The sequence below is a fragment of the Salvelinus sp. IW2-2015 genome, linkage group LG7 (assembly GCF_002910315.2).
Source record: "Salvelinus sp. IW2-2015 linkage group LG7, ASM291031v2, whole genome shotgun sequence".
NCBI classification, from domain to species: domain Eukaryota; kingdom Metazoa; phylum Chordata; class Actinopteri; order Salmoniformes; family Salmonidae; genus Salvelinus; species Salvelinus sp. IW2-2015.
Window position 1 is genome coordinate 16300404 of NC_036847.1, and position 24941 is coordinate 16325344.

The window sequence follows — 24941 nt, forward strand, 5'->3', positions numbered from 1 at the left end:
GTTAACATTTAATTTGTGGAGTGGTTGAAAAACAAGTTTTAATGACGCCAACCTAAGTGTATGTAAACTTCCGACTTCAACTGTAATTTATCTTTGTTGCAAAGTGTAGTTTCTTTTTATTTAGTTCAGTCACATGATTTCTTAATTTACAGTACGTTTGCCAATCAGTTGAGCTGCCAGACTTAAATACCATACCTTTTGCCTCATCCCTCTCAACAACACAATTTTTTAAGTCCTCATCAATCCAAGGGGATTTAACAGTCTTTARAGTCATTTTCTTAATGGGTGCGTGCTTATTAGTAACTGGAATAAGTAGTTTCATAAATGCGTCAAGTGCAGCATCTGTTTGCTCCTCATTGCGCAACACAGACCAGCAAATATTCTTTACATTGTCAACATAGGAATCACTACAAAACGTCTTGTATGACCTCTTATTCACTACATTAGGCCAAGTCTTTGGAACTTTGCTTTTCCTAGATATGGCTATTATATTATGTAATATATTGTGATAACTACATCCTATGGATTTGAACACTGCTTTAAAGCAAATATCTGCAGCGTTAGAAAAGATGTGATCAATAAATGTTGAAGATTTAATTCCTGTGCTGTTTGTAACTACCCTGGTAGGTTGACTGACAACCTGAACCAGGTTGCAGGCACTGGTTACGGTTTGAAGTTTTTTTCTGAGTGGGCAGCTTGATGATAGCCAGTCAATATTTAAATCAACCAGAAAATAAGAAAGACACCCCAACTTCACAAGCTGCACTGACTTTTTAATGATTGAGATGGCTTGGGCCCTTAAGTAGTTCATGAATTGTTGGCAGTGGCACCCAGGACATTGGCTTAGATTGTTCTACAACTGATCACTGCTTGTTTATGAGCCCATTTTCTTTATGAGCCCTCTTTTCAAAACAGTTGTTTACTTGGGGACTAATTCATAGTAAGAGCTCAGGGATTTGACTTCTATCATTAGAGCAGCAAAGCAGTGAAAAGTGAGCCTAAAAGCTCCATGACCAGAGGTAACCCGAAACCAAATCCATTGTTGCCGGCTGCTACTACACACATCAGCAGGCTATAATGACTTCCAATATCTTTTGAAATGTACTTGCTTTGTGCTTCTCATTAGCAGCAACTAAGGACTATTCTTAATCCAGTGCCATTTACTACACTCTTCATGAGAATAAATGTATCCACTTTCTTTTCTTCTTTGATATCCTTTGTTTGTTTTGATGCTCACACCAAAGATTTTTATAACTAACCCGAGATAGATGAGAGCCTGTCGTTTCCAATGGGAGCAAATGTATCATAGTGGGCAGAACAAGCAAGGAGGTAGGCAGTGCCAAGCACGAGCTAGTGCGATCCGATTGGCGGGTTCTAGCATTTATTTGAATATTTCCGTTAGGGAACACCTACTCTGTGAAGTGCACATGTGCAATAACTCAATTCGCTCTTACCCTTACACTCCTAAACAATGCAATTTTTTWYAAACTTTGGCAAAGGGTAAAGTCAAAATGCAGTCCACTGTTTTATATACACTACCCTTCAAAAGGGTAAATTAAATTAACATCAAATTGATCAGAAATACAGTGTAGACATTGTTAATGTTGTATTGTTGTAATGTTGTAATGTTCTATTGTAGCTGGAAACGGCTTATTTTTTTTAATGGAATATATACATAGGCGTACAGATGCCCATTATCAGCAACCATCACTCCTGTGTTCCAATGGCACGTTGTGTTAGCTAATCCAAGTTTATAATTTGAGAAGGCTAATTGATCATTTGAAAGCCCTTTTACAATTATGTTAGCACAGATGAAAACTGTTGTGCTGATTTAAAGAAGCAATAAAACTGTCCTTCTTTGGACTACTTGAGTATCTGGAGCATCAGCATTTGTGGGTTCGATTACAGGCTCAAAATGTCTAGAAACAAAGAACTTTCTTCTGAAACTCGTCAGTCTATTGTTGTTCTGAGAAATGAAGGRTATTCCATGCGAGAAATTGCCAAGAAACTGAAGATCTCGTACAACGCTGTGTACTACTCCCTTCACAGAACAGCGCAAAGTGGCTCTAACCAGAATAGAAAGTGTGGGAGGCCCTGGTGCACAACTGAGCAAGAGGACGAGTACATTAGTGTATAGTTTGAGAAACAGACGCCTCACAAGTCCTCAACTGGCAGCTTCATTAAATAGTACCCGCAAAAAGCAGTGAAGAGACGACTCTGGGATGCTGGCCTTCTAGGCAGAGTAAAAAAAAAAAAGAAGCAATATCTCAGACTGGCCAATAAATAGAAAAGATTAAGATGGGCAAAAGAACACAGACACTGGACAGAAGAATAAATAAGTGTTATGGACAAACAAATCTAATTTTGAGGTGTTCGGGTCACAAAGAAGAACATTCATGAGATGCAGAAAAGATGCTGGAGGAGTGCTTGACGCCATCTGTCAAGCATGGTGGAGGCAATGTGATGGTCTGGGGGTGCTTTGGTGGTGGTAAAGTGAGAGATGTATGCAGGGTAAAAGGGATCTTGAAGAAGGAAGGCTGTCACTCCATTTTGCAGCGCCATGCCATACCCTGTGGACGGCGCTTAATTGGAGCCAATTTCCTCCTACAACAGGACAATGACCCAAAGCACAGCTCCAAACTATGCAATAACTATTTAGGGAAGAAGCAGTCAGCTGGTATGCTGTCTATAATGGAGCGGCCAGCACAGTCACCGGATCTCAACCCTATTGAGTTGTTGTGGGAGCAGCTTGACCAAAGAAAACAGAGTTTGAAGGACACAATTATTTAAATAAAAAAACATTATTTATAACCTTGTCAACGTCTTGACTAAATTTCCTATTCATTTTGCATCTCATTTCATGTATGTTTTCATGGAAAACAAGCATATTTCTAACTGACCCCAAARTTTTGAACGGTAGTGAGTATATACAGTTGAATTCGGAAGTTTACATACAGTTGTGGACAAAAGTTTTGAGAATGACACAAATATTAATTTTCACAAAGTCTGCTGCCCCAGTTTGTATGATGGCAATTTGCATATACTCCAGAATGTTATGAAGAGTGATCAGATGAATTGCAATTAATTGCAAAGTCCCTCTTTACCATGCAAATGAACTGAATCCCCAAAAAACATTTCCACTACATTTCAGCCCTGCCACAAAAGGACCAGCTGACATCATGTCAGTGATTCTCTCCTGGAGATCACTCTGTCATGCTGATTGAGTTCGAATAACAGACTGGAAGCTTCAAAAGGAGGGTGGTGCTTGGAATCATTGTTCTTCCTCTGTCAATCATGGTTGCCTGCAAGGACACAGGTGCCYTCATCATTGCTTTGCACAAAAAGGGCTTCACAGGCAAGGATATTGCTGCTAGTAAGATTGCACCTAAATCAACCATTTATCGGATCATCAAGTACTTCAAGGAGAGCTGTTCAATTGTTGTGAAGAAGGCTTCAGGGCGCCCAAGAAAGTCCTGCAAGCGCCAGGACCGTCTCCTAAAGTTGATTCAGCTGCGGGATCGGGGCACCACCAGTACCGAGCTTGCTCAGGAATGGCAGCAGGCAGGTGTGAGTGAATCTGCACTCACAGTGAGGCGAAGACTTTTGGAGGATGGCCTGGTGTCAAGAAGGGCAGCAAAGAAGCCACTTCTCTCCAGGAAAAACATCAGGGACAGACTGATATTCTGCAAAAGGTACAGGGATTGGACTGCTGAGGACTGGGGTAAAGTCATTTCCTCTGATGAATCCCCTTTCCGATTGTTTGGGGCATCCGGAAAAAAACTTGCCCGGAGAAGTCAAGGTGAGCGCTACTATCAGTTCTGTGTCATGCCAACAGTAAAGCATCCTGAGATCATTCATGTGTGAGGTTGCTTCTCAACCAAGGGAGTGGGCTCACTCACAATTTTGCCTAAGAACACAGCCATGAATAAAGAATGGTACCAACACATCCTCCGAGAGCAACTTCTCCCAACCATCCAGGAACAGTTTGTTGATGAAAAATGCCTGTTCCAGCATGATGGAGTACCTTGCCATAAGGCAAAAGTGATAACTAAGTGGCTCGGGGAACAAAACATTGGTATTTTGGGTCCATGGCCAGGAAACTCCCCAGACCTTAATCCCATTGAGAACTTGTGGTCAATCCTCAAGAGGCGGGTGGACAAACAAAAACCCACAAATTCTGACAAACTCCAAGCATTGATTATGCAAGAATGGGCTGCCATCAGTCAGGATGTGGCCTAGAAGTTAATTGACAGCATGCCAGGGCAGATTGCAGAGGTCTTGAAAAAGAAGGGTCAACACTGCAAATATTGACTCTTTGCATCAACTTCATGTAATTGTCAATACAAGCCTTTGACACTTATGAAATGCTTGTAATTATACTTCAGTATTCCATAGTAACATCTGACAAAAATATCTAAAGACACTGAAGCAGCAGACTTTGAAAATTAATATTTGTGTCATTCTCAAAACTTTTGGCCACGACTGTACTATCCCCCATAGTACAAAGGTCAACCTATTCTATTCTGTGCAATAAATAKATGTTTGGGGGCAGGGTCATGGGCCTGGCCAATGGTAATGGTCGCTGACGTAACATTTTAGAGGCCCTCCAGTTGACTGCAGTGACCCATTTTTGCGGTTTTAAAACTAATTTCTTGCAATTCTACACATTTTGCCATGGGTCACATTATAAACATTGTAACAAAATCAAATGGGGCCCCATGCCATGACAAAAATACTCCTGAATGCATAGTTTTTATTTTATTTTAGATTCTCCTTGACTATTTAGCTTGTATTTTGGTGATTATTAGTTCTCAAATATGATCTTATTTAAAACATATATAGGTCCATTATCTTTTCTTCATACTTTTCTATCTGGTTTTAGTCATTTAAGTACTGAAATAGTAAAGGCACATGGATCTACAAGAGATTGGGAGAAAACATAAAACACACAACCTGGCACGTTTCGTCTTTGGGCAAAATAGTAATTTGGACATGCTTGAGGGATGATGATCAAAATATAAACACATGTAAAATATTGGTCCCAAGTTTCATGAGCTGAAATAAAAGATCCCATAAATTTTGCATATGCACAATAAGCTTATTTCTCTCAAATGTATTTACATCCCTGTTAGTAAGCATTACGCCTTTGCCAAAATAATCCATCCATCTGACAGTAGTGGCATATCAATAAACTGATTAAACCGCATGATCATTACACAGGTGCACCTTGTGTTGGGGGCAATAAAAGGCCACTCTCAAATGTGAAGTTTTGCCACAACACAATGCCACAGATGTTTCAAGTTTTGAGGAAGTGTGCAATTGGCTTGTTGACTGCAGGAATGTCCTCCAGAGTTGTTTCCAGAAAGTGCAATGTTCATTTCTCTACTATTAGCCGCCTCCAACTTCGTTTTAGAGAATTTGGCAGTACGTCCAACCGGCCTCACAACTGCAGACCATGTGTAATCACGCCAGTTCAGGACCTCCACAATTGGTTCTTCACCTGCGGGAACATATGACACCAGCCACCCGGACAGCTGATGAAACTGTGGGTTTGCACAACTGAAGAACTTCTGTACAAACTGTCTCAGGGAAGCTCATCTGCGTGCTCGTCGTCCTCACCAGGGTCTTGACCTGACTGCAGTTTGGCGTCYTATATGACTTCAGTGGGAGATAATGCTCACCTTCAATAGCCACTGGCACACTGGAGAAGTGTGCTCTTTACGGTTGAATCCCGGTATCAACTGTACCTGGCAGATGGCAGACAGCATGTATGGCATCATGTGGTTGAGCGGTTTGCTGATGTCAACGTGAACAGAGTACCCCATGGTGGCGATGGGGTTGTGGTATGTGCAGGCATAAACTACGGACAACGAACACAATTTCATTTTATCGATGGCAATTTGAATGCACAGAGATACCGTGACGAGATCCTGAGGCCCATTGTCATGCCATTCATCAGCCCCCATCAACTCTTGTTTCAGCATGATAACGCGCAGCCCCATATCGCAAGGATCTTTACACAATTCCTGGAAGCTGAAAATGTCCCAGTTCTTTCATTGCCTGCATGCTCGCCAGACATGTCACCCATTGTGCATGTTTGGGATGCTCTGGATTGACGTGTACGACAGCGTGTTCCAGTTCCCGCCAATATCTAGCAACTTCGCACAGCCATTGAAGAGGAGTGTGGCCACAATCAACAGCTTAATGAGAAGGTGTCGCGCTGCGRTAGGCAAATTGTGGTCACACCAGATACTGACTGTTTTTCTGAWCCACGCCCCTATCTTTTTAAAGGTACTGTATATGTGACCAACACATTCATATCTATATTCCCAGTCATGTGAAAGCCATAGATTAGATCCTAATGAATTGATTTCAATTGCCTGATTTCCTTAAAATCTTTGAAATTGTTACATGTTGCGTTTATATTTCTGTTCAGTGTATATGGTAATGTTACCAATAGAGAGCACTTCAGCCAATTCACACCCCGACGGTAATATTGCTAAGCAGACATCAGTCGGTCCAGGTTCTTTTTCCCTGTGACCCCAAAATTGGATTGAAGCAAGTGTTGTTTTCTTTTGGTTTCTTTTCCCTGGACTGCCTTTGAGTAGCACCAGGTTACTATGATATTTGTAAATGTGCATGTTCTCAAATTGCCTTGTAAGCAAAAAGCCATTTCTACTGAGCTTCACCTTGAACAATGTAATTATGTCACAATGCTGTATCACTTTGTGAGCTCCTTGCATGTGTTGAAGGGTAGGAGGGAAACTAATATTCTAGACAAAGTGCTGACTAATCTTAAACCAATTTCAGTTTATTAAATTTCATATAAAATGTTCCTTTTTTCATGGTCCTGCTGAGTTCACTGAAGCAAGTTCACCTTGCTCTTATTCATGTTATTGCAGAAGACTTCCCAATGAGTTATGCCCATCATTCTCGCTCTTGTTAGATTTCTCACATATTTTGGGGGGTAGAGTTTCAGATAAAGAAGCTCAGAGCCAGAAAGGTCCGCATAATAGGCTTACGTTTGATGATGTTGCCTGCATTATTTGCAAGACTCATTGATTAGGTATGCAGAATGCAGAGGTTATTAAAACCTTATCAACACAAGATAGAATTCTCATATTATTACAAAGTACATTTTCTTCAAGGGGTAAAATGTGTCTTTCATGTGATATGTCCTATTGTATATCAAATGGTTTGAAATAAGACTAAAACATATTTGAATCTCAAATCATTGTKATGCTGTTTTGAATCCTTTCCCATCATGATAGGGGGAAAGTAAACTGTACTAATTGTTCACTATTTTCTCTACTATTAGAATTTGAAATCATATCAAGAACATTTCTAAATGTCAATTGATGTTGATCTGGAATGTTCAGAAGAACAGACTCAATTCAAAGTCAGTGGGTTAGAATTTAGAATTCTCTTACAACATTTTAGCCACTGGTGCCTACTGGTAACATAACAATTAGCTAACAATTGGATAATGTGGCTTAAAGGCATATTTAAAGTTTATGGTGATAGTTAACTTTTTTWAAAGTTGTATCTCTTATTTACCTAGGGTGTTGACTGACTTACTGTCGAAACCATTTTTACATTTGTTAGTTGGTTCAACAATGTCCAGAATCTCCTGGTTAGCATTTTTGGATAATGTAGCAATACACCTGGAAGTGGATTGCATCAGTTAGTGGTTCATTCAAAAGCGTGGAGAAACAGCTCTGCTTTCATTAGTAAGAAACGCAGAATTGAACCATTCCTGCTTTAATCATGCTTTTGAATGCCTCGCTAACTGGTACAATCCGTTTTCACTAGCATTGCTAAATAAAAWAWAAAAAATGCTATTATTCTGGATTTTGCTAAATAACCAGCTAACAGATATGTAAAACGGTTCGGTTGAAAAGACAACATCCTAGGTAAGTCAGAAGCAAGCTAATGATTTTTTTTTTTTTAAGGGATCGGCAGGTAGCCTAGTGGTTAGGGCGTAGTAACCGAAAGGTTGCAAGATCGAATCCCTGAGCTGACAAGGTAAAAATCTGTCGTTCTGCCCCTGAATAAGGAAGTTATCTCACTGTTCCTAGGCCGTCATTGAAAATAAMAATTTGTTCTTAACTGACTTGCCTAGTTAAATAAAGGTAAATTGTTCATTGACATTTTTTATCTTAGTTATGTTCAGTTAGAGAATATACTTTCATAATAACTGTATATTCTTATTAAAGGTGTTTGTCACTTATTCTGCTAAAAAAACTATTCACGAACAGGCCTACATTCACATGTAAGAGCAGCATTGAAATGAGTCAAACCCTATTTCATTTGCAGAAGGCCACACCCCATACCAATGAATGTGGTGACTATTGGCCCGTTGTCTTTCTCATCCTTTACGAGCAAAGGCAAACATGATGATGGACAAGATGACAGTCCAATAGTCACTGCCTCCTCCTCTCTCCATGTATCCACAGCCTACCAAACACTTCTCTCAACCTTTTGACCCTGGAACTCAATTACCTCCTCCCTTCTGCTATGAGCACAAATATATGTCACTCTTAATTTCTAATAGAGTTTAATGTCATATTTATGTAAATACTTCCCGATTTTACTCTATATTAACAGGCAGAAATGTCAAAGCACACATAAAATGAAACAATACCATCACCCGGTAGAGTGGAATTTAAATTGGATTCCTCTCTCTGCCAGTACTTATGCTGGCCAGCTGATGAAGGGGAAAACAGGGCACACTTTGATTGCATGTTGCAGATTCTTTACACAATAATCTCGCCTCCACATTATTATTTCCTTTCAGATTTGTGCCCTAATCTACGCTGAAGGATGCCTCTTGTTATTTCTCAGCTTTTTTCCCCCCAAGGAGATCCTAATAATGTGGTCTATTTCAATATGCATAGAAAAAAATGTCATTTTGTGTTTTGCATACGGTCAATGTCACTGAATGAATGGGAAATGTGCTGAAGTATTTCTCACAGCCCCGATATGACTCTTCGATTAATAAAGTATCTAAAATATCTTATTCTAGGAGATGTTAGAAACTTAGACACTCCAGAACTAGTAAAAATAGGTATTTTTAGATCAATATGTAATTATGCATGTTCGCTGAAGGCTATGTGTCAGGTAGTTGACTTGTTTTGAGATCTTGAACGTTAAACCTACAGCATGCACAGAGGGGTATTTACAAAAGGATCCTTTCCACCTTCGTTTGACTTGATATAGTGAATAATAGACCACTCATGTTGTCCCTACTTACATGCAAAATAAGGGATATAATCAGTGCCAAGCTATATAGTGCCATAAACAGTACATAGGCTTAACGACCCCCCCCTTTGGGTCAATATGAATAAGTCCACATAGTCCGCATCAATGGTTGTTTTTCCAATCACAGCAGGCACGATTTGGGGGAAATTGCCATCTAAAAGTTATGTTTTCTCTTTTGTAATGAGTTGTAATGTATTCCTGACTCATATTGGCTGTTGCGCTATCTAGGCCCCACAATTAACAGTTGCAGCACCTGAAGAGCTCTGTGCCTCATTTTGGCACGACGATTTTCCCTTTGCAACTAGCAAGTGCACACGTAGGCTACATGTAATGACAAAAATAATCTAATTTCGGCAACAGTGAAAGCACCCCTTAGCCTTTTTTCGACATGTTTTGAAAGCAGGCCTTTAGCTGAGACTGATGCATGTCCAGAAGGGAAGCAGTAACTGCCCTGATTACGTTGCAAAATGACTGGTAGACTGGGGATATGTCTACTGTGGCATCATATTCAGAATAATCATATAGACTTTTTAAAATAAGGGTGTTAAAAAAAACAGTTATTTTTATTCTGAAAATAAGCTTCCAGTAGTTGTTTGGCTCAATAAGCTGKAGAAGTAATACAGCAGGTAACTATATATAATAGGTTTCACCCTGAGTAGTGGGCCATTGATAGAGGGTCATGGGGAACATAGGATTACCATTTGATTACCATTATTGATATGAAGGGTAAGGATAAGGTTCATCATTCCAGATATTAATAGGATGTTGTTTGCAAGTGGGGTTATGCGACTCACCTCTCGGACAAAAATGGCAATGACCAAGGCCTGCATAGAAGGTAAAGGGATTGATGTGGTTATAAATTACTCCACGGCGCCACCTAGCCCCGGCTCTCTCCCACTTTGTCATCAGTACAAGGCGATAAAGCAGGGAAATGAGAGGAGAGTCTTCTTTTTTAATACATAAATGAATAAGCTATGAGAGTGGTCATTATTTAGGGCATGCCATTTTCAAGCAGCAATAGTGCCATTCTCGGGGACACCAAATGACATGACTAGAATCTCCTCCAGCACAGCATGAGAAACAGGTTAAAGTTGCACTCCGGCTTTCAATAACCCATTGACCTCCATCTATTTATGACCCCTGACATATATTTAAAAAGATTCATATTCATAATATAAGTAATTTTCATTCAAGGGCAACTTAATAATTCACCTTGTAGGACAGTAAAAAAGCATTCACCTTTTAGCACCCAAAATATTTTAGTAAGCAATTTTTATAATTGGCTGTCCGGGCCGGGTCTTAACCCATAAAGTTCAGATGTGCCAGAATTGGAGAAATGTGTTTTATGGTGGCTGGGCCTCGCCGCCTCCTTTGCCCTTAAAAAAATGCCCTGAGAATAAGAGCCTACTGAAAATAGAGGCGTAAATAATGTGACGAGCAATGGGTTTTCCTTTAAATAAATACCGATCAGGTTTATGTTGAAAGACAATAGAAAACGTAGGCCAGATATGCGGTTTACAGTATTTATAGCTGTAATATCGAGGTGCCAGCACCGTAATTTCATGCCCCAATGAGAATGGCAAGGTCACAGCAAATGCTTCGGCTGAGCATCTGCTAATACGGCGACTCATAAACAGGCGCGGCGTGTATCAGGTGCACCAAATACAGTATAATGAAATACAGAATAGCTTTCCATTATTGTTCTTTTTTACGGTGTCGTCATTAGATGTAATTTATGTCTTAAAAAATTCATCTCCTCGCCAGGTCGATCCGAAATGGGGGTCCAGGGGTCATTCCACAGGTTTGGAAACCCATAATAAATTTCCGCAAGCCTTTTTTGTAGGCTTTTCCTTTTATATGTAAAAATCTGTTTCACCTTGTTCTCTCTTTTCTAAATGGATATGAGGTGTCTTTCATTTGTCGTCGCCTTTTTCTGAACAATCAACGGATCACAGCACACAATAGTGGAGCAAGCTTTAATTCGACAAGAAAACCAAACAGCTTTATGAATTTCCATGCATTTTATTTTGATGTAAAGTAAATAAGCCCTTTCATAGTGCTGCGCACACAACAACATTAAAGAGGTCCAACACCATTAACATGCACATATTTTTAAGAGGACATTTTATAGAAGTTATTTTGGAGAAACTCTACATTTCAAGGTGAAAAGGGAAAATGGGAACCTCTCCCAGGGTACTAAAACATGTTTTTTCATTCTATGGCGAAATGGAGATATGGGCTTGTGCCCCAAATGGCACCCTGTTCCCTATTACAGTATAGTGCACTACTTTTGACCAGGGCCTGTAGGGACCCAGGTCAAAACTAGTGCATAGGGTGCCATTCAGGATGCTGCCCTTGCTTGTCTCACTCAATAATCTGCCACCGTTGTGTCTGCTGTGGTCAGATGAATCCGGAGTTCAGGGACACATTATTGCTTATTGGACAGTGCAGCCTGACTGCACGAGCTCAGCACATGGCGGTGGCCACTTCCTGGCACTCAGGGCCCGCCATTGACGACAGGCTGGCCAATATTTGCCTTAAATTATTCAACAATTTTCATGGCCATTTGAAGCCCTTGGAGCATTTAAATACTGTAGGTGCCTCTCAGCATCACACATGTTGATTCTCCAAAAACTTTTAGAGCCCCTCATGAAGATGTCAAAAAGAGGGCTAGATTGTGGTTGATTCTTGTTCATCAAGATGGGTTTGTAGATGGGCAGTAAATGCTCATTTGACACTTTTGGGACCGCAATTATGAGTCTTCTGCATCACACTCACACAGGTACTTGGGTGACACAATGTTTCTCAAATGATTTGGTTAACAGGCAGTCATTGCTTTCTCATTTCATATACATTTAATAGAAGAAATGGTGTGTGTGTGTTAATGTCACACAACACATGTTGATATTGTAATGATTAGCTCCACATGGATTTCAGACTCTGATGTGTATACAGATGGCTCAACAAATCGCTTCTTCTCATCTCTCAACCCTCTTCTCATCTCTCCACCATTCCCACAGCCCTGTATAGTACAGCAAATAAGAATAGCAGTCTCAATTGAAGCACACCTCATCCCCCTTGGCTCTCTTGCAACTCAGTGTGCATACCAAATGGCATCCTATTCCCTATTTAGTGCACTTCTTTTGACCAGCGCCCTAAACATAATGCACTAAATAGGAAATAGGGTGCCATTTGGGATGACACAGCACTGCAGGGAGGCCTGCTGTGTGGAGTAGAATGGTCCAAAGCCCAGGGGAATGGCCCAAGTTAAAAGGCCATCTCAGCAATGGGGATTTTCTGTCAGAAGGCAGGAGGAAGGGAAACCCAGGAAGCCCAGTAGCACACTCAGGGAAATCACATGGGGAAATGGAGGTAAAATGGTAGCAGGAGCTAACCGGTGATGCTACACATTGCAATACAGAGGAAAGCGCCTTATGGTCCACACCTTAGCCCTTATACCTCTCCCCAGCAACAAGCCTCAATGGAGCCAGCTGATTGGAAGTGTTTAAAGTCGTGTTCAGTAGGGAGGAAAAGTTTTGAAATTGGGAGGTACTTAACTGAACATATCTAATAAGAGATGCTTGTTTTCGTTTTCTGCTGCAAAGTGTTTTGCTACAGTATGTACTACTGAACATGACCCTGTTCTTTTGTCTAGTGAGTCACGTCAGTATATTTGTTTTTAGTTCTCCACTGTTGTGTTTTGGTTGATCTTGGAATGAACAACGCCAGCCTTTTTTCAGACACTCATTGAAAGTTGTAATTATTSGTCTTTGTTTAGATTATGATGCTCATTAAAGACGAGACACATACCCATGGAAGCATATGGCAACGGAAATAAAATCCTTTCAGTCCACAAAATAAAATAAGACTCCCCCCAGCCCCCTCCCATTCTCCATTAGGGAGCTCTTTGCAATTTAATCATCACTAAAATCATTAAAAAAGATCTGAAGATTAAGTTATATTGGCATTTGCAAAATTATGTAATACATTTACATCACAATGAGGAAATTAAAATAATGCATTTTCTCTGTCTGGGGTGTATGAGATCTCCACCTGGGAAATATAACTGGAGAAGTGGACAGACTGATTTTCTTTGCCTTTGGTGGCCGTTAGTGAGAACGGGGTTTCAGCTTTCTTTGTTTGATCCTGCTCTGCTGTCTGCTGTAGGCAGATGTCTGGGTAACTGAAGAGCTGCTGTCCAATGCCTGATTCACACTATAGGGTGTACCCTAACCGTACTGTGCTAGCTAAGATATTTTATTTTTTACATGATTCTTTACTGCACAATTCCAGCTACCATGGTGGAAGCATAACCAAGCCAGCCCAGAGCCCTGTACTACAAATCAGGTTTGAAGAGTTAACCCTTTACTCTTTTGGGAATTGGCCTACATGGACAGTGCCAAATTTAAATGTTTCTAACAGAATAAATATAAAAAGTATATGCATAACCATGGTAGCAATTGAAAGAGAACACTTTGGAGATTATGGGGAAATGATCAGTTCCTAAGTAATTCAATGCACTTTTATGACTCAAAGAAAGAGTTAAATTATTCAGTGTTTTTTTATTTTGCTCTCCTAGCTGTGGCYTTGAGGAACTGAAGCAAGCACACTTATAGTTTTTTGTTTGGAACATAGCCATGCCTCCCCACCATCACACAATAACTGTGATGGTCCAAATACACTATAAATCGCAATCTGGGTCAGGTGGGCATCATTTGAAAGCTTATTCTATTGCCAACATGACTAGCTAAGTCATAAAATGCAACCTTACAGTGTTAGGCTTTCACAAGGCACTTCAGGAAAAAACTATTTGTAATTTTGGTGCACCTAGAATGGGAGTCATGAGTGCATTCAAGTGCGGGTTCCGTGGTAAATTTGGCAGGAACTGGAACAAGCTGTTGTACACGTTGATCCAGAGCATCCCAAACATGCTCAATGGGTGACATGTCTGGTGAGTATGCAGGTCATGGAAGAACTGAGACATTTTCAGCGMCCAGGAATTGTGTACAGGTCCGTGCGACATGGGGCAGTCCATTACCCTGCTGAAACATGAGGTGATGGCGGTGGATGAATGGCCTGCCCATACCATAGCCCCACCGCCACCATCGGGCACTCTGTTCACAAAGTTGACATCAGCAAACCGCTAGCCCACACATCGCCACCCAGTTAAATAAATTAAATAAAAAATACACGTGGTCTGCGGTTGTGAGGCCGGTTGAACGTACTGCCAAATTCTCTAAAATGACATTGGAGGCGGCTTATGGTAGAGAAATTAACATTAAATTCTCTGCTGTATATTCCTGCAGTCAGCATGCCAATTGCACGCTCCCTCAAAKCTTGAGACATCTGTAGCGTTGTGTGACTAAACTGCACATTTAGCCTTTTATTGTCCCCAGCACAAGGTGCACCTGTGTAATAATCATGCTGTTTAATCACACCAGTCAGGTAGATGGATTATCTTGGCAAAGGAGAAATGCTCACTAACAGTATTGTAAACACATTTGTGCACAAAATTTGAGCGAAATAAGCTTTTTGTGCATAMAGGACATTTCTGGGATCTTTTATTTCAGGTCATGAAACATGTTCTATTTATGCGCTTATCGGTGACCAAATCTTCAATTTCCAACCCCTATGCGGACTGACCGGGGCTGTGAGTGTAAAGGGCTACTGAGCGAGGTAACTTTGGTCAACTCTGAGTTCAACCAGTCACATGAATGTTGCTCTTCGTTTGGCCAGGTACATTTCTATGGCAACGAAGCGTTGGCTAACTCCGGGCAAACTCCATTCATCCTGAATGAAGTGTCTGAGCCGTGAGTTGAGGACCAATGGAATCAGATTCCCTCCCTCTTGCAAAGATTGCGTCATCATTCCTTTCATTTGAGGAAGACCAAAATATTTTAATAATCAAATGTTTTTTGTGTTAAAAAATAGTAATATTAAAATACCTATCACATTACACATTTAGTAATGACCGGATGCATTTGAAGCTTCACGCACAGTAAAACTTTTGTATGACATCATATATTTKTTTTATTGATAGGAGTGGGGGGAAAAAGGTGCTTGTGCATTGATAAGCACACCAAAGACGGCATTAACGATATGTAATAAAAGAAAGACAGCGCTTCTAATAGCCTATTTCACACCATAGCCTGCTGAATTTGCAAGATAACTTTTCTTTCATTTTGATGAAACCCTGTGTGGTATATGTCTGTTCTGTTCCAGGTTTGACTGATAAGGAGATTGAGCTTGCCATCCAGCGCTCGGGCAGTACTGACGAGCCCCTGGCCCTTACCCCTGTGGGACCCCAGTACCCTCTCCTTGCCCCCCAGCTGGCACCTATACCCTACAGTGAGTACACCATCTCCTCCATGCACACACACGCGCACACACATATATACAGTTGAAGTCYGAAGTTTACATACACTTTGGTTGGAGTCATTAAAACTCGTTTTTCAACCACTCCACAATATTCTTGTTAAAAAACTATAGTTTTTGCAAGTCGTTTAGAACAATTTTTCCAACAATTGTTTACTGACAGATTATTTCATTTATAATTCACTGTATCACAGTTCCACTGGGTCAGAAGTTTATATACACTAAGTTGACTGTGCCTTTAAACAGCTTGGAAAATTCCAGAAAATGATGTCATGGCTTTAGAAGCTTCTGATAGCCTAATTGACATCATTMGAGTCAATTGGAGGTGTACCTGAGGAGGTATTTCAAGGCCTACCTTCAAACTCAGTGCCTCTTTGCTTGACATCATGGGAAAATCAAAAGAAATCAGCCAAGACCTCAGAAATACAATTGTAGTCCTCTACAAGTCTGGTTCATCCTTGAGAGTAGTTTCCAAAAGCCTGAAGGTACCACGTTCATCATTACAAACTATAGTACGCAAGTATAAACACCATGGGACCATGCAGCCGTCATACCGCTCAGGAAGGAGACGCGTTCTGTCTCCTAGAGATAAACGTACTTTGGTGCAAATAGTGCAAATCAATCCCAGAACAACAGCAAAGGACCTTGTGAATATGCTGGAGGAAACAGGTACAAAAGCATCTATATCCACAAAATGAGTAACCTTAAAGGCCACTCAGCAAGGAAGAAGCAACTGCTCCAAAACCGCCATAAAAAAGCCAGACTACTGCAACTGCACATGGGGACAAAGATCATACCTTTTGGAGAAATGTCCTCTGGTCTGATGAAACAAAAATAGAACTGTTTGGCCATAATGACCATCGTTGTGTTTGGAGGAAAAAGGGGGAGGTTTGCAAGCCGAAGAACACCATCCCAACCAGGAAGCACGGGGGTGGCAGCATCATGTTGTGGGGTTGCTTTGTTGCAGGAGGGACTGGTGCACTTCACAAAATAGATGGCATCATGAGGTAGTAAAATGATGTGGATATATTGAAGCAACATCTCAAGACATCAGTCYGGAAGTTAAAGCTTGGTCGCAAATGGGTCTTCCAAATGGACAATGACCCCAAGCATACTTCCAAAYTTGTGGCAAAATGGCTTAAGGACAACAAAGTCAAGGTATTGGAGTGGCCATCACAAAGTCCTGACCTCCTTCCTATAGAAAATGTGTGGGCAGAACTGAAAAAACGTGTGCGAGCAAGGAGACCTACAAACCTGACTCAGTTATACCAGCTCTGTCAGGAGGAATGGGCCAAAATTCATCCAGCTTATTGTGAGAAGCTTGTGGAAGGCTACCCGAAACGTTTGACCCAAGTTAAATTTAAAGGCAATGCTACCGAATACTAATTGAGTGTATGTACACTTTTGACCCACTGGGAATATGATGAAAGAAACTAAAGCTGAAATAAATCATTCTCAGTAACTCACAGTATTCAATGTTCTGTAATATTTGAAAAAAGAGGCGCTTTACATACCATGAACTGCAAACATAAGACCATTTGCATGACATGATGCTACAGTAAAAGTGGAGTGTGGATGGAAGTTAGTGGATGTAGGTGTAAAAGGTGGTTTTACACAACATGTAATATTCATTGTGTCAACATGCACTCTTACCTTTTTACCCTCACTCCAATCATAAGTGTGCTTATCAGTAGCAGAAGCAACACATTTGCCTCGCGTAGTAATTATTTCACCAATATCGTCGCCCCTTCATCACGTGAAATCTCTCCCAACGATGTTTCATACCAGGGGGTTTCACCCTAAGCAATGCCCTGGTACAACCTATATCTTTATTACTGCATGGGTTATGAGTGCTGTCCACTGATTTACCAATGCAGAATGAAGTCCGCATACTGCTTAACCCGTATGACAATGATTCCCAATGTATTCCACCCTCATTTATTACTGCACTGTCCTTGACTCCCCCGGCATCTCATGTTTTGTAATGGAAGTGATGTTGATGGGTTGGCCATGTAGTTAGGGGCTCTGGCTCGGACCATTCCATAGTGGGTTTTTTATATCAAAATGGCTATAAGGGAAGCTGCATAATGAGGTGAGTGCCGGGGAGTCTTGTACGGGGGTCATGCCTAAAAGAGGGGGCTACCTCTCTTTGATATCCTTGTTATGGGGACGCCACACAGGGGCCTGCATCCATCTCTGTCGGAGTAATGGATCCTCTGATCTCTATTTCCAACCGGCGGAAGGACAGGAAGGCCTCCTCTGAACCCAATAAATTTGAGAGGAGATTGGAAAAACGGGGGATGGAGACTCGAGCTCCATCCATGGCTTAAGTGACCAAATAAAAAAGGAGAGATGGAGATGGTGGGAGAAGAGTATGAGGAGGAGAGCGAGGTAATGGGGGGACCTAAGAGGTGGAGGAGAGACTGGTGAGTGGCGAGACCCCCCAGTTGATGCAGAGGTTTACTGGGTAGCCAGGGTCAACCATCCACCTCAAGGACTCTTCCGCCTGCCTCTCCGCCGAGCGGCACGCTATAGCGAGACGCGACGATCCACGGGAGCCATAATGTTGATGATGACTCAAATGTATGTGGTATACCATATGGGCAATGGGAGAGTGATTTTGAATTTTTGATGGGAAAGGTTGCCGGTTCTTCCTGCAGTCACTGCATTTGTGTTGACGTGTGCCCTTGACCAAGGAGAGGACCGTCCTTTTCACCTTGACGATGTACAGTAGACCAGCAGTGGGTTTTTTGACATGCAAATCACACAAGTGGCAAAGCAATAAGATCAATCAAATCCCTTGTAGAATGACACGAAAACTGGATGCTCTGATCATTTAATGTGTAATACACAGACCCGGCGCCAGAACCAATCAGTTGGACGGGAATTTCATTTCCATAGGTGGGACCATTTTTTCACGGGAACTCCTATGTGTGCGCGCATTTTTTAAATGGGTTGCAGGGCTGGCCCACTCATTAGGGAGGATTAGGTGGCCTCCCATGGCGGAAGATTGATGAGAGCAGCATTTTCTGAGCTAAATTGACCAAGATGCACCTCCAGCAACATTATAAAACCTCACATAATTCTGCCCAAAAACAATGAAAATTTCTCTCAACAAGTGGCAGGGACGCTAAATATTTATCTTGTCCATTCCCAGCGTGCCTCTCCATGGTGCTGTTGGAGAGATGTATCGCTGTGCACTCCACCAACATTCCATCKAAAAAATTATCTAACGTAAATCATGTAGCAGATATAGCATATGGTAGAAAGAGCATGTGTCCTTTTCTGTAGTTTACAGGCTGGAGYGACAATGTAATGAGACAAACTTTTTATATCCATACAAGTTTCTCTGATCAACTACCRAACCTAAATGGCACCCAATCAAATAAAAAAWGTGATTACATTTTAACAAACAACAGCCTATCCTAAAAACAGGACAGGTCAAAGTAAAATGGATAATATGGAATGGACAATCGGGCTTTTTGACAAGCTGATCATAGAAAAAAAGAAAATACTTCTGCATTTCCCGCTGTGTAAACACATTGAAAATACGCTCAGAAGTCTTTGTTCCAAAGGCGGGAATGCAGGCGACGAGCTTAGGTCTGCATATTATTCCTATAGAAATGCATTGGGTTGGCTTATATATATATATATATTATATTGGCTTATAGTGGACAGATTTTGGCGAGAGTGAGCCCTCTCGCTTTGCCTCTTCGTCTCTGCTGAACCAATATCACCGGAGAAAGCATCCGAGCGAGTGAAACAGCGCCCCTCTTTATGTAGCCCATGTATCTTATGCTGTCTGGACAGAAATAGTATTACATGCCATACTCTATTGGTCCGGACAGCATCAGATACGTGGTCTACACATACTGAGACAGAGGGGCGCAGTTTCGTTCGCTCGGATGCTTTAACTGAGATTGATGTGTCTTTCTGTCGGCGCGTCTTGGTCAAATAAATMATCAATATTTCAATATTTTATTTGGATGGGCAAGGAGGTACGGTAGGGCGAGCTAGGTCCCCTAAGGCCTGCCCATAACGCAGGCCCTGGTGATACACCTACGTGAAATATGGTATTTACTGTCATGTCCTAGGGGGTAATAGTCTTGCMATAGAATTTGGAATTGAATGTTAGGTCAATGGTTCATCTTGATGTACTATAGATACAGGTACATGACTCCCCCAGCACCCTCACCACACACACACACACACACACTCTAAACTTGTTGAACTAGCCTGGTTGTCCTCATCCCCTTTATGTTAAGATTTCTGTTTCCCGCCTAGGAAAACATCTAGGGGAAACAACGCTCTACTGGTTGTAGTTTAGGGACATTTTCAGTTGAATGTTGCTGTGATGTGGGAAATTCCACTCAGCGAAACAGCAGGCCCACCCAGATGACAGCTCAAACAATTACACACTTTCACTCTGTCCTCCAGAGACACACACTGTCTAGATCCAGTCCCACAGACACACTCACCTTTCAACCCTTARAGGTTCTTCCTCTCCTAGATGTTTATAGAAGCGCAATCTAAGATGTTTGTTTTTTTGCTCTGTGATTTGATTTCTCAACCCATACACATATAACATACGTGTTTTGTATGCCATTGTCTTGGCTTGAGAGATTACTTTTAGCTAGTTCAATGTTTTTTGGTTGGTTTGTTTGCAGAATTTATTTAATTGCAATGTTTTATTCAATTTCTGATTGGAACATTGCAGATTTCCATCTCTGTTTTCAAGATCTTTTGGGTTTGATTTCAACTATTAAAATACGGAATTCAACCTACCATGAGTTTGTTACCTCAGTACAACCACATYGTCTTCTCACCATGACAGGGTGTAACCGTTACTCAGTGATTTGATGTTGTGTTTTTGTCTCTCCTAAGGTCCCCGTGGCTACAGATGGAGAGACTACGGTGCCCTCACTGTCATCATGATGGGCATGGCCTTTGGCTTCCATCACCTCTACAAGGTACGCCATTTTAATTCGGTCCAGAAATGTCTCTTCTGGTAGGCTGGAAGTAAAAGCTACTGTCTGGGATTCGGGGGGGGGGAAAGCATACGCCCTGCCACTTGTTTTGGTAAACAGTTGAGAATTGGGTCTGGAGAAATGTAACCATTCTCAAATTCTTTGATGGAGCTATGGATGCAAGGATTGACAATCCATGAGATCAAAAGTATAGTTAAACAATCTTTTGAAGATATACAATGTTTGGCTACGTTTTGTTGTGTTCTTATATTTTAGATTATGATCTTCAGTAATCAATGGGTAAATATCAAGAATTGAGATGGCCGTTGAACAGATTCCCAGATCCCAGACTGTACCTTTAAACATACCTACTTTAAGCACCTGTTCTGTTATCTCCTAATTGGGTGGTCATTCAGCCCTTGATTGCATTCTGCCAGCTTATTCCTTGAGTAAGCATTTATTGACATTCCTGTTGAAATCAAAGGATTTAAGGTTGAAAGGTGGCTGATATCATATTCCATAATCTAGACTGGGCCTCAAGGTCTGCAGCTCCACTGGTTTCTTTGGCCAATCAGTGATATTAATCAATAATTTCATCAAATAATTACCAGGGAGAAAAGAGCTAGCAGTATTTCGGATTTCAAGACTCTGATCTAGAGGATCTATTTCGTCCAAACCATTTATTTTACACAGTCCAGTGAGTTCTGTCAACGCAATTTGCCCCAATATTACATTTATATTAGTGGGGTTTGTTGGTACATCAGTCAATTGTAACTTTGTTAGATTCTAATGCCAAACGCTCCGTACATCAGTCTTGCCTGGTTGTTAAAAGCTCATGTCTGGCTTGCCCAATCACATGATCTCATTTGAACCCCTCTTTTTAATTATATTTATTTCTGTCTCTCTCTCGCTCTCAATCCTTTTTTCCTTATTGCAAAAAAAGAAAGTTGCCAGCACAGCACACGACCCTCTTTTGATATTACGCCCTCCAAAAATAATCGCCCTTGGTTTTTTATCACGCTCCAGAGCTCCTGAACATGGGCCTGGGAGGCTCCTTGTTCCTCACTGACATGAATCCCTCTGTAGCTGTTCGTATTGCTGTGAGTGGCATGTGGAAGCCATTACTCTCTTTTATAGGTGGATGAGAGTTTGTGTGTAGCTGCTGGATCACAACGCTCCCATGATGTCATGACTCTGGGGGTGTAGGGCCTGAGACTTGTTTCTTGTGGATGGCGGGTGCCATGGCAGGAGTTTGTGTATATGGGTTCCATTCCAAATGGCACCCTATTATCCATGTAGTGCACCACTTATGACCAGGGCACATACGGCTCTGGTCAAATGTAGTGCTATTTGGGACACATCCATGGAGTTGTCTGTGGAGCCAGCCCCAGCATTACATGATCTATATGCCATAATAAATATACTACTCTGAACCAAAGGAAATCTGAAAATAACCTTCCTTAATAGAGTACTGGGGTTTCATTCTATTTCAATATATTCTCTAATTATAGAGGTGAAATTAACAAGTACAGTAATGCTATCTGAAGACTATATTCTGCTACATTCCTTCCAGTGACTACTTTACACTCAAGTTCCCTTAAGCTACAATATGTTCCATTACGATGTAATGATCACTATTCTACATTGAGCTTAGTCCAGTAGCATCCATATAGGTAGCATCCATATAGGTAGCATCCATATAGCACGTCACCACTTGTAGCACTACATGAAATTATAATCTACAGTTTTATTAAATAGTTTGGTGTCTTGTTAACTCTCCTTCTGTCTAGTTCTGTCTCTCACCCTACTACCCGTCCTCTGGCCGTCTGTCTCTCACCCTACCTGTCCTCTGGCAGTCTTTGTCTCTCACCCTACCTGTGCTCTGTTTCTCACTCTACCTGTCCTCTGTCTGTCTCCCACCCTACCTGTCCTCTGGCCGTCTCTGTCTGTCTATCTCTCACCCTACCTGTCCCTCCTGCTCTCTATCTAGTGAGAGGCCCAGCATTATAATACAGTATGGGCTCTTCGGTTATTTTTTTTTCTTCTTCGCCCTCACACCCTACCTTTCCCTACCCGCTGTCCTGCTCACTCGCTCTACTTTTTAAATTTCTCTCACTATCTTTCTTTCTCTCTCTCTTTCTGTCTCGCACCCTCACACCCTACCTGTACCTGTCTCTCCTACTCTCTATCAAGCGAGAGACCCACCAGCTCGTAGCATGGGAGTTGGGATTCCCTAACGGAGCTGCGTCCTGCTGTCATGTCACAGGAGCGGAGCGCTAGCCACACCATATGCTCCGTCTGCCCATACTTTATTTATACTATAAAGGCGCCATGGAAACGCAGCCCTCCCAGTAGCCTACTTATTAATTACTCACTGTTGACACTAATTTAATATTTTTCAACTTAAAAGTGTTTATTACTAGGACTGGTGTCACCCAGCCTCAGGTGTTGCAGGGACAACCTGGTCCTGACGGCCGCTCGCTCCGTTCCAAAGAGAAAGGATTTACTGAAATGCCATCTGTGGGACTTACCTTAACATGAACTTTGTGAAGGTTTAAAAAAAAAAATGATGTGAATGTTGGTCAAACTTGTAAAAACCTACAGTGGGCTCCCTAAAGTATTGGGACAGTGACACATTTTGTGTTGTTTTGGCTCTGTACAATGACTGTGAGGTTAAAGTGCAGAGAAAGTTAGACGCACAAATATCATACCCCCCAGAACATGCTAACCTCCCCTGTTATTGTAATGGTGAGAGGTTAGCATGTCTTGGGGGTGTGATATTTGTGCATCTGTGACTTTGTCACTCACCATTATTTACGATTAATTCTGGACTATCCGTAATCATGGTAGCATCCACATGACTGTAGAAGTATTTAGAAACATATTATATTCTTATTTACAATAAAAGTAATTACAAAATGACAATACATTATTTACCATTATTTTCTATTGGACACAAAATTATCTGAAACACAACCAAAACAAACAGCAAAGGCATCCAACAAGTTTGTAGAGTCACAAGCTTGACGTAATCATTGCATGCTAGGAATATGGGACCAAATACTACTCTTTTGACTACTTTAGTGCACATATACAAGCATTTTGCTACACTCGCAATAACATCTGCTAACCATGTGTATGTGACAAATAAAATGTGATTTTATTTGATTTTATAAGTGATTTTTCCCCCTAGTGCTTTTGGTCCCCAAAAAGGGGGGGGGGGGGGGGGTGGTTTATGTACAAAAACAGTTCACCCAATATAGATGAAAATACCCTCAAATTAAAGTTGACAGTCTGCACTTTGTATCATTTCAAATCCAGAGCCAAAACAACAAAACATTTGTCACTGTCCCAATACTTTTGGAGCTCACTATATATATTTTTTAATAATTGTCCCCCGACCTCTTGTGATTTTGTAAATGTGGCCCTCTTGCTAATCTACACTGAACAAAAATATACACCCAACATGCAAAAAAAAAATATTTTACCTTTATTTAAGTAGGCAACTTCTGGTTACTAGTCCAACGCTCTAACCACTAGGCTACCTGCCGCCCCAAATTTCAGTTCATATAAGGAAAATCTGTCTATTGAAATAGGTAAATTAGGCCCTAATCTAGTCACAGATACCTTTTTAAAAAATAAGTATGGGCGTGGATTTAAAAAAACGTATCTTATCTGGTGTGACCACCATTTGCCTCATGCAGCGCAACACATCTCCTTCACATAGAGTTGATTGTCAGGCTGTTGATTGTGGCCTGTGGAATGTTGTCACACCCCTCTTCAATGGCTGTGCGAAGTTGCTGGATATTAGCAGGAACTGGAACACGCTGTCGTACACATTGATCCAGAGCATCCCAAACATGCACAGTGGGTGACATGTCTGGTTATGGAGGCTATGAAAGAAAAAGGATGTTTTCAGCTTCCAGGAATTGTGTACGGATCCTTGCGACATAGGGCTGTGCATTATCATGCTGAAACATGAGGTGATGGCTGCGGATGAATGGCACAACAATGAGCCTCAGAATCTCATCACGGTATCTCTGTGTATTCAAATTGCCATGGACAAAATGCAATGGTGTTCTTTTTCTGTAGCTTATGCCTGCCGTACCATAACGCTACCATGGGGCACTCTGTTCAAAACATTGACATCAGCAAACCGCTCSCCCACACGACGCCATACACGCTGTCTGCCCGGTACAGTTGAAACCGGGATTCAGCCGTGAAGAGCATACTTCTCCAGCATGTCATTGGCCATCGAAGGTGAGTATTTGCCCACAGAAGTCGGTTACGATGCCAAACTGCAGTCAGGTCAAGACCGTGGTGAGGACGACGAGCACG

General features: G+C 41.4%; 1 protein-coding gene across 1 annotated transcript in view; it reads left to right on the forward strand.

Annotated features, from left to right (window-relative positions):
* Positions 1-24941, forward strand: part of pex14 (peroxisomal biogenesis factor 14) — a 102396-nt gene that overhangs the window by 52068 nt on the left and 25387 nt on the right. The window contains exons 4-5 of the mRNA XM_023991144.1: positions 15484-15609; positions 20521-20606. Coding sequence (XP_023846912.1) covers positions 15484-15609; positions 20521-20606 — 212 coding nt within the window. The remainder of the gene's footprint in view (positions 1-15483; positions 15610-20520; positions 20607-24941) is intronic.